Source organism: Ammospiza caudacuta, chromosome 6 (assembly GCF_027887145.1).
Source record: "Ammospiza caudacuta isolate bAmmCau1 chromosome 6, bAmmCau1.pri, whole genome shotgun sequence".
Classification (NCBI taxonomy): Eukaryota; Metazoa; Chordata; class Aves; order Passeriformes; family Passerellidae; genus Ammospiza; species Ammospiza caudacuta.
The window spans coordinates 3,087,002-3,101,223 of NC_080598.1; the positions used below are offsets into that span (position 1 = coordinate 3,087,002).

The 14,222-nt window shown below is 45.7% G+C and overlaps 1 protein-coding gene across 1 annotated transcript in view; it reads right to left on the reverse strand.

Moving 5' to 3' along the window:
* The window catches only part of LOC131558733 (bifunctional heparan sulfate N-deacetylase/N-sulfotransferase 4-like), a 56,662-nt gene that overhangs the window by 18,737 nt on the left and 23,703 nt on the right, over positions 1 to 14,222 (reverse strand). Inside the window, 2 exon segments of the mRNA XM_058806723.1 lie at positions 8,496 to 8,624; positions 9,533 to 9,718. Coding sequence (XP_058662706.1) covers positions 8,496 to 8,624; positions 9,533 to 9,718 — 315 coding nt within the window.

The following is a 14,222-nucleotide window of genomic DNA, read 5'->3' on the forward strand; positions in this document are numbered from 1 at the left end:
TTGGAGCAGTTGCTCACGTTCAGACCTCTGTAACCATGGAATAAACCTCTGGACATTAAACCCTCCAGCGGAATCCTCTCCTTTTTCTCTTCACCATCGCCTGAAGCTATTCCTCCTGAGGTGAACGGGGTTCCAACAAGCCTGGACTTGTTCAGTGCCCAGCTGCAACCACCAGCTAGCCAAGGTATCTCTGGGGTGACACGCCGCAGTTGCTGCCTTTGGCCCAGCAGCGAGGGTCAGACTGGCCCAGGCACAATCTAACTGGTAATATTGGGAGCCTTTTTTCCAATATTTGGCGTCCCTGGGTGGGCAAAGCGACTCTGCAGCCTGAGACGGACCGCATCACCTCGGAGAAGCTTCTTGCAGCCGTGCATCCAGCTGAAAGGGGCTTTCGTTGCAACGCCCTCAGCTAGAGACTTAGGGATTATTCCCAGAAGAAGTTTCGTGGACTGTTCGGCGCCTCTGGAAAGCCCAGCTCCTTTCTGATGAGCAGATTTTCCAGAGGAAGGACAGGAGAGCCTCTCTCGCCCACAGAGAGGTCCTGTTCCGGTGAAGAGACCTGCCTGTACCCAGCCAGCTACAGCTTCCATTTCGGGTGAGTATCTCTGCTCTCTTTAGGGCAAGAGCTCAAAAACAGACTCTGCCGTGAGTTCTGTTCCTTTTTGCATTTGCATTTTTGGCTGCGCAGCCCCACAGACGGGAATTCATTGATTTCTAGCTATTAGCTTTCTGCCGCGTGTTTTGCTGGCTTTTAGATTTTGCGCGGGAGCTCTCTGCCCTTCCTCTTGGCTCTGCAAGCTCAGCTCTCTCCACGTGGTCGAGAGATCTTTCTCTCTCTCTCTGTGCGGGGGAGGGGGGGCTCTCGGCTCTCTTGCCGCGGGGGATCCCTCTCTCCCTCTGTGTGGGGAAGGGGGGGTTCTCTGCACACGCGGCGCGGGGGGGGCCCCGGTTTCGGCTTGCCACGTGGCGTGGCTGCTCTCTCTGCTCCGCGGGGGGGGGCTGCATTCCACGGCGGGGGAGGCTTTGTTTCTGCCTCGGCTCGGCAGGGCGTGCCCTGCTGCTGCTGCCCGGGAATTTTAAAAGCAGTACATACAGCTGCATTGAGAAGCTTTTGTCGGCTCGTTATCCCTTTCCATCTGTGGTTTTTTTTTGAAATCGGTAGCTGACTTTGGCTTTGTTTTTGGTCAGGCGGGATTTAGTACTTTGCTTTTTACATCTAACATGGGTTTGAAACTCAGCATTGTACAAAAAGGAGTGTTTTATAATATTGTTAGCATTTTAAACAGTAGTAACGTGAAGTTTTCAAAGGGAAAATTGAAACAGTTTGTAAGATGGCTTTTCCTCCACTTCCCACAAATCTCCCCTGAAGAAATTCACAATATTCAATTCTGGGATAAAGTTGGAAATGAATTGATAACCTTAGGACAATCTGGCAATGCCCCCTCAGCTAAATTTGTGTTTTGGAGTTTACAAATTCATTCAGCATTGCTCAAACGAAAGGAAATGGAGAAAAAGCCAAATGTAAAGCCATGTACCTCTGCTCTCCCTGTTTCTCCCTCTCCTACCTCTAAAACCCCTAAACCTCTTTACCCAAAACTTGGTAAAATGCCTGAGTTGCCCTGTCCACAAGGCCCTGGCCAGGCTGCATGGAACCTTTCCCAATCCTCTGTGTCACCTCCTCTGAAACCCAGAGCACGTGTTAGCTTTCCAGAGAGCAGTGATGTCCAAAATGGCCCCCAGTCCCTAGGGGGTCCACAAGATGGTGGATGCCACGTGGCATCTTCTCAAACCTGGTCTTCTTCTTCCCAAAATCCTCTTAAGCATCCTGAAACTCCAGCCCCATCCCCCTCTCCTCCTGTTCCTCGTGATACCTTTCCCCCTCCCCCTCCCCTTCCTGCAGTACCCTCAGCTCCACCCCTCTACTCCTCCCAGGGGGCGTCTGCTGACGTGATGTCACCAGGTGTCCCCGCCCCCTGCCTGCCCCTTGACCCCGCCCCCTGTTCCCACGGTTTCCCCGCCTCCTACCGGCCCCCTGTCCCCGCCCCCTCCCCGGGTTCCCACGGTGGGGACACACCCACTGCCATCCCCCAAACCTGTGTCTGTGATCCCAATGCTTCTGTTTCAAGAGATACAGAGCAGGGAACAGCACATTCAATGCATAGTCCCATGTTGTCACTGGCTCCTGTTACCTTTCAGCCTGCAGCTCAGGGGGGAGCAGCTCCAACCGCTAATTGGAGTTCTTTTGGACGACAATTGATTAAAGAGATCTGTAAGTCTCATAAAGAATATGGTCCACACAGTCCATATTTCCGTGGCCTTTTAAATTCTGAATTGAGTAGGACTGTGGTGATTCCACATGATTTAAAACAGCTTTTTTCCTGTCTCATGACCTCCACGGAATTTAAAGTATGGGAAATAACATGGAAACAAATGCTGAATGATGCTCTCCCAGGCTTGCATTCTGATCCAAACACAGCCAAAGACAACAGTGGTAACCCTATCACCATTGAGCACCTCTGTGGTGAGGGCCAATGGTCTTCTCCCTCAATTCAAGCTACTGCAATTCCTGCAGAAACACTTGAGAAAGTAAAAGAAGCAGCTGAAAAAGCATTCTTTTCCCTACAACCTGAGGGGCTTTTTGAACCCTATAGTAAAATTAAACAGCTACCATCAGAGCCTTTTTTGAAATTTGTAGAAAGGTTAACTACAGCTATTGAAATACAAGTTAAAAAAGAGAATGCTAGGGAAGCAATTTTAGAAGAAATGGCATTTACAAATGCAAATAAACAGTGTCAAGCAGCAATCCTTAGCCTTCCTCTTCAACCGCCTCCTACGTTAAAGGACATGCTTCTAGTGTGTAACAGGAAAGTGCCTCTGATGAGTGTGGCTGAAGACACCAGACCAAGGCTGCTGCCAAGACCACCCCAGCGTGTCGCCGTTGCCAGCCCTGCGCCTTTTCCCTCAGCACAGCAGTACCCTGGGCAGCAGCGGAGACCAGCACTGGCTGACCCCACAAAACCATGCCTGCTTTGTAACAACCTAGGGCACTGGAGTAACCAGTGCCCCCTGAAAAGGGAATTTGATGAATTTAGAAATGGCAGGGGAGGAGAACTACAAGCCCTCCCTGGGGGTCAACAACAACAAAAAAACTGAAAAGGGAGCGCCGGCCTGCCAGGCGCACAGACACAAGAAGAGCAGGCCAAGGGAATAAGGGTAGCAAAACAAATCAAGCGCGCGATAATATTAATGTTTGTGTAAGTGAAGCAGGTGCTTCAAAGATTGTGTATGATTTAAGTGATCCTGTGTTAACCACGTCTTCTGTCAATGAGCCTTACAGGTTGCAGCTGACTGAGTCACTCCATCTGGAGGACACTGATTGGCATTTTGTGTCTGTAAATCCTGAACAGAAAGGTACTTGGAACTGGATTCATTGTAAGTACATCGTCATTGGGGACACCAAACACACACCACAAGAGATCGAAATTGCTCCAGGAATGACAACATCAGATCCTGAGCAATTTGTTCTCGGCCTGCATTGTTTCCACCCACCCCTGTTTCTTCCCAAGGGACAAATTGTTGCACAAGCTATCCCTGTGCCATCTTTACCTGAAAATATCAAAAAACAAGGGCCCACAGTCGCCCGAGTACAAGTTATTGGGAAAGACAAACCCAAATTATGGTGTAATGTCACTGGGGGTGGGGAGTCTAAACGCATTGAGATGCTTGTAGACACAGGTGCAGACTGCACAGTGATTCCAGTACAAGACTGGCCAGCACACTGGCCTTTGCAAAATGTTGCCGGTCACCTTCAAGGTGTAGGAGGTCTGCAATTGGCAAGAAAATCCAAAAGCATTATTCAATTTGAGGGACCAAACGGACAATTGGCAAATATCCGTCCATTTGTGTTAGATTATTCAGAACCTTTGTTAGGGAGAGATTTGATGGCCCAGTGGGGTGTCACAATTGATATTCCAGACTCTCCACAGCATATTTGTACAGCAGTCACTGAACAACAGCGCCCCACCCAAAAACTGAAGTGGAAAACAGACAAACCAGTTCAGGTGAAACAGTGGCCACTCAGTAAACAAAAAATAAAAGTGCTTGAAGAACTAGTGGAAGAGCAACTAAAAAAGGGCCACATTGTAGAGACCATGTCCCCATGGAACTCTCCAGTGTTTGTCATCCAAAAAGCTGACAAAAAGAGATGGCGGCTCCTCTGCGACCTCCGTCAAATTAATAATGTAATTGAAGATATGGGTTCTCCCCAACCTGGTATGCCATCCCCAACAATGCTTCCCCAAGATTGGAAATTAGCTGTTATTGATATTAAGGATTGTTTTTTCCAAATCCCCTTGCACCCTGACGATGCACCACGTTTTGCATTCTCAGTTCCTTCTATTAATATGGAATCCCCTATGAAAAGGTACCATTGGACCGTTCTTCCTCAGGGATTAAAGGTATCTCCAGCTATCTGCCAGTGGTATGTGTCTTCCCTGCTTTCCCCAGTACGTGCAGCCACAGAGAAGGCCATTATCTACCATTATATAGATGATATCCTTGTGTGTGCCCCCAATGATGATTTACTCACGCATGCGCTCGACCTAACGATCGATGCATTGATTGTTGCAGGGTTCGAGCTCCAGGAAAGGAAAATTCAAAAGATGCCACCTTGGAAGTATTTGGGCTTAGAAATTGGAAATAGGACCATTGTTCCTCAAAAACTAGAAATCAATCCAAGGATCAAGACCCTTGCGGATGTCCACAAGTTGTGTGGGTCTTTGAATTGGGTAAGACCATGGCTCGGTCTGACTAATGAAGACCTTGCCCCTCTTTTCAATTTATTGAAAGGGGGAGAGGACCCAGGTGCTCCTAGGTCTGTTACCCCAGAGGCACGGAAAGCTCTAGAAAAGGTTCAGATTGCAATGTCCACAAGACAGGCCAACCGATGCCGGCCTGACCTGCCATTCAAATTTATCATTCTAGGTAAGTTGCCACACCTCCATGGAATTATTTTCCAGTGGGAGGAAAAACAAACACCTAAGGCAAAGAACACACCAAAAAAGGATCGGGACCAGAGGGACCCTCTCTTGATCATAGAATGGGTTTTCCTCAGTCACAAAAGGTCCAAGAGACTGACAAAGCCTCAGGAGCTGGTAGCAGAACTGATCCGGAAAGCAAGGACCCGGATCAGGGAGTTAGCAGGATGTGATTTTAAGTGCATTCACATTCCAGTTGAGTTAAAATCAGGTCAAAATACTATGAAAATACTGGAACAATTGTTTCAAGAAAATGAAGTGTTGCAGTTTGCTCTTCGAACAAGATGTTCAATTTACCTTAAAATTGAGAAGTGCTTTAAGTAGGAGACCTTTAAAAAGGGCTCTGACTGTCTTTACAGATGCGTCTGGGAGGTCCCACAAGTCCGTTATGACTTGGAAGGATCCTCAAACCCAGCAGTGGGAGACAGACGTTGCTGAGGTGGAAGGTTCACCTCAGGTTGCTGAATTGGCTGCAGTTGTTAGGGCCTTTGAAAGGTTCTCAGAACCATTTAATCTGATTACAGACTCTGCATATGTGGCAGGAGTAGTATCCAGGGCAGATCAAGCAATACTGCAAGATGTGTCTAACATTGCACTTTTCGAATTGCTCTCAAAACTAGTAAAGTTAGTCACTCACCGAGAGCAACCTTTTTATGTGATGCATGTCAAGTCACACACTGACTTGCCAGGGTTTATCGCTGAAGGCAACAGAAGGGCAGATGCTCTTGCTGCACCTGCAGTGATGGCCACTCTCCCAAATGTTTTTGAACAGGCAAAAAATCAGCCACCAGCTTTTCCACCAAAATGCACCTGGCCTGGTTCGTCAGTTTAACATCACTCGAGAACAGGCCAAAGCGATTGTGGCCACGTGCCCGAATTGCCAACAACATGCACTCCCTACAGTGAGTACGGGAGCAAACCCAAGGGGACTGAACAGTTGTGAACTGTGGCAAACAGATGTGACACACATACAGTCTTTTGGACGGCAGAAATGTGTTCATGTTAGTGTAGATACCTTTTCTGGAGCGGTCTATGCTTCTGCCCACACAGGAGAATCATCTATTGATGCTGTTAAGCACCTCTTGCAGGCTTTTTCTTTCATGGGCATCCCCAAGGAGCTGAAAACTGATAATGGGCCTGCTTACAAATCCAAGGAATTCGGGAGCTTCCTGCAGCAATGGGGAGTAGAGCACAAGACTGGCATCCCCTACTCCCCTACAGGTCAAGCCATTGTAGAAAGAACTCACCGTGATATTAAAAGGGTCCTGGACCAGCAACAACAGGTTCTGAAGGTAGAACCTCCCCACATCCGGTTGTCCAGGGCGCTATTCACAATAAATTTTCTGAATTGTTCTTTTGACAGCCTGAACCCACCCATCCTACGCCACTTTGGGGGGAGCAATCATAGGTTAATTAAGGAAAAACCTCCAGTTTTAGTAAAGGACCCTGAGACTTGGAAAATGGTGGGACCCTACAAATTGGTTACTTGGGGACGTGGATATGCCTGTGTATCCACCCCCTCTGGTTTAAGGTGGGTTCCTTCCAAATTGGTAAAGCCCTATGTTCCCAAAGTCTCAGAGAAATCTACAGAAGCACCCCAGGTTGCTCATGCTGCCTGGAGAAGAAAACGCCGCACGTGTTCTCTGGAGGAAATTCCATTTAAACCTCCTATCTGGAATAGTTTATAATATATGTTTGTTTCAAGTTTTTGTACCAGTTTAGATCCCACTGTTCGTGTGTAGCCTCGAGACTCCATGAGACCGAGCCTGCTTCTTGTCCTACTCGTGATCATCCCACCTGTGACCTCCTGCATAGTTCCTCAGCCCAAACCACATATGGACAAAGGCTCTCGGACATCAAGAGAGAAACTGACAACTGGCTGAATGGACTGTTCAATGGCTGGGGAATCTCGGGCTGGTTGGGATCTATTCTGAAAACTGTGTTTTTACTGCTGTTTATTTTAGTTATTGTAGTTTTTAGCATTGTTTTTGGACTAAACAAACACAGTCCTCTTCTTTTTAAACAAAACTAGGGGGAGATGTTGTGGTGTGCTGTAATGTCCCATTTTGGCCTTCCAGGTCACTTTCCCAGGTGTGCCTATACTCTCTCCCTTCCCCCTTACCCCCATGCTGAGTGAGTCCTGTCACTCAGACTTAGCATTCCAGCAAGGCATCGTGTGGTTGGTCAAGTTCAAAGGATGCCACTCAGGCCCAGGGGTCATTGGCCTGTCTGGGTGTCATCTTCCACTGGGCCCCTGCCCCTCTCACCTGGTTGGTGGCTCACCTGTACCTCCCCTCCCCCTGTCCCTGAGCTTAAAAAGGTCATCAGACCATGCGGTCGATATTCTGTTGGAGCAGTTGCTCACGTTCAGACCTCTGTAACCATGGAATAAACCTCTGGACATTAAACCCTCCAGCGGAATCCTCTCCTTTTTCTCTTCACCATCGCCTGAAGCTATTCCTCCTGAGGTGAACGGGGTTCCAACAAGCCTGGACTTGTTCAGTGCCCAGCTGCAACCGCCAGCTAGCCAAGGTATCTCTGGGGTGACACGCCGCAGTTGCTGCCTTTGGCCCAGCAGCGAGGGTCAGACTGGCCCAGGCACAATCTAACTGGTAATATTGGGATCCTTTTTTCCAATAGAAAAGTTCCATTTCTCTAAGACCACTGAATCCCACTTGGACACCAACTTACTTACCCAGCCAAATGTTCACTCACCAGCATCTAACTGTATAGCACCAAAAATCTATTTGTAGGTGTCTAAATAAAAGTGACCTGGATTTGAGTCAGCTCTACCTGAAGTTGCTTTAGCTCTGCAGAGGAGTCAATGAGTACTGGAGTTTAAACTCACTGAAAATGAGGCCACCTGGAAAGACAGGGACATTCATCTTGTGCCTGGTGCAGCTTGTTTGGGTGCAATGGGAAGGAGGGAGGACAATGTCAAGAAAAAAGAATCAATACATGGGGGGGTTGGCTCTTTCGCTTGCTCCTTGCACCTCTAGGCCCCTGTCTTAAATGGTACCAGGCATTTTTTTAGCAGCTCAAAACCTGTTTTTAGGAGCTGGTGATGGAGGAATGGTATCAGGCCTGAGTCCTGGGGTTTCCATCGAGCTATATGAGGAGCGCCTGAGGAGCTAAGCTCATGAAAAAAAGAAAAAAAATGAACAAGATCAGTTTTTTCTACCCTCACAGGTTAGTTTCAGCTTCACACATGTCTCTCAGGGGGACCTGGCTTCAGGCTGGGAAACAATAAGGAGCTGGAATTAATGCATTTCCCAGGAAATTGTTGCAGGTACAGTTGTAGCTGGAAATTGGCAGAAGACACTTTTCTCCTTTGTTCTTAAACTGCTTGTTATATCTGAGCAAGTGGTCCTGGCTTTGATTTCCCAACCTGATCTCCTTCCCTTTCCCCCTCCTTCCTGCCAGCCAGCACATCCAAAAAGAGCACAAGAAGGTACCTACGGGGTTCAGGAGAATGGTGAGGAACAGTTCCCCTCCTCGGATACTTTTGTCCAGCTCCTGAGGACCACCAGGATATTCCTTGTAAAAAATAGTGTGAGTGAAAAGGCCACAGGTCTGTCGAGGGAGCACCTGGGAACAGAGGAACAGCAGCTTATTCAGGTATTGTAGTGCCATAATCAACCTGGGGAAGGACTTTGATTTCCCTTAATTCAATATTTTATATAGTTTTACTCAGTTAAAACAACAACCAAAACCTGCATTTGTAGAGCATTTGGGTACATGTGTAAAAATACTGCTGATCTTGAGTCTGTTCCAGCAGTAATTGGACTCTGCAGGAATTTGCTTTTGAGCCACTCCCTCTGCCTTGTTTAGGGGATCACAAATTGCACTTGGTATGCACAGGCAATATTCAGAGCAGCTTTTGGGACTTGAAACCATCCCTTGGAATATTTGTCAGTTCACTTTAGAACACCCAGCTTGGTAGGACAGGCCAAAGGGCTTGCTAAGTTTTCCTGTCCTCTGTGCACTTTTAAGTGCATGGGAGGAGACTTCTCTCCCCTGGGCGAGGGGTGTAAGACTCAGGCAGGTGTCCCAGTCCTGCCTCTGGGAATTTCAGGAGCAGAGCTGAAACTTCAGCTTTGCAGAAGTGCTGGAGGAGATTACTTACACCTGTTCATCTTCCCAGGTGATGGGTTTCTAATCCTTTCATGCATAAAGATGAAGCAGAGCTGGGAACAGAGGTCTTAGGCCATTTAATGATTTCACAGAGTGCAGCCACAACTCGGCTGGTAGCGATGGGGCCACGAGCACATTTAGTTTCTGAGGAATACTTCTACAGTTGCCTGAGTCTGTGTGACTTTTGTCCCCCTCTTTTAAACTGCCTAACAAATGCACTCTTTGGGCATCCTTACAGCTGCTGGATCCTGGGGAATTTTAAGGAATGTTAAGGATGCTGGCAGAGGCGAGGCCTCCAGTAAGAGCAGCCCCCTCTGGAGTCCCTGCAGTAGTATTGCTATGAACATGGAAATGCAGTGTACCATGATGCCATTGTGGATGAAGCCCCGTCTGTACCGTGCAGGTTTCAGGTGTGGGTACTCCTCTGTGCTGGTCACACGGATGTGCCACACCTTCTTCCAGGCCTCGTAGAGCTGCACGTGCACCGGGTACACCCCCGAGTGGTGCGGGGCCACCGCGTAGCCCATGCCCGTGGGGATGCCGTGCTCCTGCAGGGTAGGGCACCACAGGGATGGACACGTTAGGGACACACAGAACACCCTCCCACGTCATCATTCAAAGCTGTGTTCCTGCACGCTGTGGCACTGGAGAAGCTGCTGTCCCTAGACAGACTTTTACCTACTCTAGCACGAGCTGGAAGTAACTGGAATTACAGTTGGGTGACTGCAGTGAGGAAGGAGTAATCCTTCTGGATTATGTTCCATTGCTGTTGCATGGAATAGATTTGCCTCCTGATCCATTACATATTGCACATATTTTGCCTTGTTCTTTTTAAAGGTAATCTAGTGAACCACTGCTGCTTATTTACTCAGCTAGTAAACAGACGGAAAAAAATGTTGCAGTGACATATATGGGGTTTTGTTTCCTAGTTCTGGCATAGGAGAAAGATTCCTTCCTAGTTTTATAAGTAAATATTCCTCATATCTTCTGAATCTCCTGATTTTTTCCATGGTGTTAGAGTATAGCAAAAAATAGCTTGGACTACTTTTACATTTTATCAATATTTATATTTAGCTCAATTCCTCTATGGAAATATATGAGTGTTCATCATATAATCTATAGGTTATCTTGCAAATTTCCTCCAAAGACACAAATTCATCTTGCTCCCAGTACTACCAGACACGTCAGCCCTTTTCTACTCCTTTAAAACTGATCTGCAGAGAGAAATGGCTAAAATATGAGATGATTATTTTATGGGGGGTTTTTTGTCCTTCCTTTTGCCCACATTATCCATTGATTACTTTAATTCCAGGAACAGCAGGTTCTGCTGGGCATCCTCAAGTACTTAACAAAGAAAGGGTTTTGATTCATTGGCAAAAATGAGGTTAAATCTGTAGGGAACGCTAATTCCTACATTACATAATGCAACCACTTTAAATGATCCACTCCTTATAGTAAAGACCTCCGGTTACAGACCAATCCTGTAAAAGAGAAACCCAAACTCTCTATTTTGTCATTTACTGAGGACATAAAGTAATTTCAGTTTGTTAACGCTGTTACCTACTTGAGAGGCATGAGTCAGTTTAAGGGTGGAATGAGGGATAGCTCTATAATGACAGATGGTAAATCACCCTGTTCTCTATTTAAATTTTTTTTTTTTTTTGCCATGGACATGTAAAAAGGAAAAAGCTGTATCAAAAGATTTCTTTGAATCTGGCCATTTATTGCCATGCCTGGGAGGTCTGTGATGCTCAGACTGTGAAACTGTTAACCTGAATATCCTGTCTCAGCTTTCATGGACAAACCTTCACAAAATGTGGGGTAGGGAGTACACAGAAACCGAGATGTAAGGCAAATGTGTCCTGGGGTTGACAATGAACACTGCTCCGGATGACTTATCCCAAAGTAGGGATCTGGATGAATATGTGTAAGATCCTGTTTATCTCCTGGCTGTTTGATGCTGGAATTGCCATGGCAACAGAATGCTGAAATGGTGATCTGCCATTCACAAATCAAATCAGGCAGTTTTTCAGGAGTTCTCAACATAAAACACAAGTTAGTCTCTGAATAAAACCTGCTCACTGCATAGCTCATCACACAAATACATCCGATAGCCAATATGGAGTTAAGAAGAAACAACTATCAAATAATTCTGTTTTCTTTGGGCAGTTCTATTTGCAGTTTACCTGGGAAGATTAAATACTGTGTGTCCCCTTTTAATGATTTTCTGATTTTTTGTTATTAAACTTATTTTGGGAGTGAAAACTCATGTGTTAAAGGAGGTGTATACTGGGGTGTCAAGATATGAGAAATACTGAGTATTTTTCTTGTGTATTCTAAGGAGCAATTGCCTGATTTTTGCCTTGAGAATGTACATTGGGTTTTTTGTTTTCAAAATTTGTGCTTGTTGGTTTAGTTTGGAATGTAGGTATGATTTGCCATTGTTAGAGAAAATAAGAATGCTAACTTTTAATTTAATAAATTTTATGTCTACTGTAGGTCTTTGCACACAGTCAGTCAAGGTGCAGGTGTGAAGGCTTTTATTAGATGCAAAAGCTAAATTCAACCTCAGCTAAGTTTGCACAACCTTTTGGCTTTGTCTGATAGCAGGTGATGCAGCAAATGAGCATTTCAGAACAAAATAAGGTGAGGCAGAATAAATCTGATCCTGCTGCACAGGATGATTTTATCCTCTATTCACAGCCCATTTTTAGAGGCAGTGGGCAGCTCTCCTTCCCCACATGAAGTACAGATATTAATAATGGGCCAAATGAGGCTCTTTTCATCACATGTAGATGCTTTAGCCTTGACTGTGTGGTCACTGAGCCCTTCCATTGTTGGGATTTAATTGGTGTATTAAAAGCTCCTGCTGTACTTGTGGTTTGAGCAGCTCAAGAGGTGCAGGCAGAGGAAGTGCTAATGTGCATCTGCAGTTGGCTGTAAGCAGGAGGTGGGAGCCAAGGAGTGCTGCTAGACAGGTCCTCAATTGATTTGTTTAGTTCTACATCTTTGTTTCTCCTTCCTGTCAGCTCCCAGCTGCCTCGTGGAGCCAGTGACAGTTTTTGCCCTGTCTCTGCTGTGCTTTGGGCTTTGTACTCACAGATGAGCACAGAAGATAATCACTGAGCAAACAAACCAGGGATGGAATAAAGAGCTACAGGCTTTGGATTAGATACATTCTACTTGTTTTTGTCAGCTAAGGATGTACAAAGGGGGAGGAGGAATATCTTGTTATTGATGGCAGGGAAAGCTTGGTTTGTTTTATTTTTGGAATATATGCTATCAGAGATTTCCCCTTGAGTAATTTTTTTGCCTCTCTGTGTATCCATTGCATTGCCTATAAACAAGGAGAATAGTACTTGAGGAATTATCAGTTTGTAAAATTTAATCTGAGATTTTGTTCATTAATGTTTTTAATGGATTTTGGGATTCTCTGATAGAGAAAAACCCCAAACCACAAAACATGATCAACTCAAACCCAACTGATAATCAAAATAATTTTAATTTCCCACTTCCTTAGGTAGGCTCTGGAACACACCATCCATATTTTCATAAATAGGATGACATTGGGATAGCAAAGCTTTGGGTAGCCTGTAACTTTAGCACAGTTAAAACCTCTGCCTCTTGCTCCTCTGGGGCTGAAGATCTCATGCTTGATGAGAGATTTGGCTGTGAGGACTTTGGGAATGGGGCTATGCATGGTGCAGCTGTGGGGCCATCACTCAGGTACAATTGGATAAGGATTTTGCCAGGCAAATTTCCCCTGCTGCCTACCAGATCCAGAGCAATGGGACAATGACATTTATTGCAGGATGTGAGCAAGTTTCTTCCTCTCACCACGGAGGTAGTGGAAATGATAAATATCTCAGGGATGCATGGAACAATTTGGAGGGCTCTGGGTGAAGGCAGCCTCCTGGTTCACATGCAATGTGCGTGGAAGGGAATCCTTGAAGGCAGATGCACAGAGGTGTCCATATCTGCACTGAGATCAAGGCAATTAGATACCTAATTAGCAATTAGTTCTGTGTGTAAAAAGCTGTTTAGGTACCTGATTTCTATCTGTGTGCTGACAGGGCTATTTGAGGCAGGCTGCAATTGTAAGCTCCATTTTACAGAGCTTTGTTAGGAGGTGTGGATAAAGCCATGTGAAACAGAGCCAAGGCTTTTATCTACCAGCCAGAGGAGACAAAAGGTCACAATAAACAGAACTTTTGGGTGTTATTTGGCATCTTCAGCAACCTTGAGTATTGTTCTTGGATATAATGGTGTGCTCTCCCTTCCAGAAAACCTTGTTACCTCCTTAGCCATGTTTTAAAAAAGTGAACAAAGAAATAGCACCTTAGGTGAAGAATTAATGTGATCACACTTCCAAATAATTACTGCAGCTTTTCTTGCAGAAGCTGACACAAAGTGTCACCTGTATGTACAGCCAAAACAGGAGGTAGGGAGATATGGTCAATAAATGAGAAATGCAGGAGAAAATGGCACCAGCATCAAGCTGTGTTCTCCTGAGTATAATGTAGTGGACAACAGACAAAACACATGTAACATCAAGCAAATTTTCCAAGTATTGTTCCAGATGTCTAATTTAAATTTGGATCCACCTTGGACATCAGAGACTAATGGGAAGAGGTTTGCTTTAACTTGAAGGGCTTAGAGAAGTGCAGCTGCAGAACAGGGAATTTGTTTCTCATGATGCTGAGGATGAGACAGCCAGGGAGGAATGAAACCACTCTGAAGTCATGGCTGGGACCTCTCTGATAGCTATCAGGGAGGCTGTCATAGAGGGAAGATGAATTTCTCCCACAAGGGAGAATTTCAGAGGAAGCCTTTTGAAAAGAAATGTTCTCATAAGTAAATGGTACAGCTCATATAGATTCAAGATACAACCCCTGTTGAAATGTTAGCAGGAAATAAAAGTGTAATAACAGCAGCTTTTCACTGACATCAGCTCCTTATTTATAGGCACCCTAAGGAGTCTCTACCCTTCAGGACACAGGCTTTATCTTTCTGGAGTGGAAGTTACAAACAGATTCCATTACCAGCTCTGTT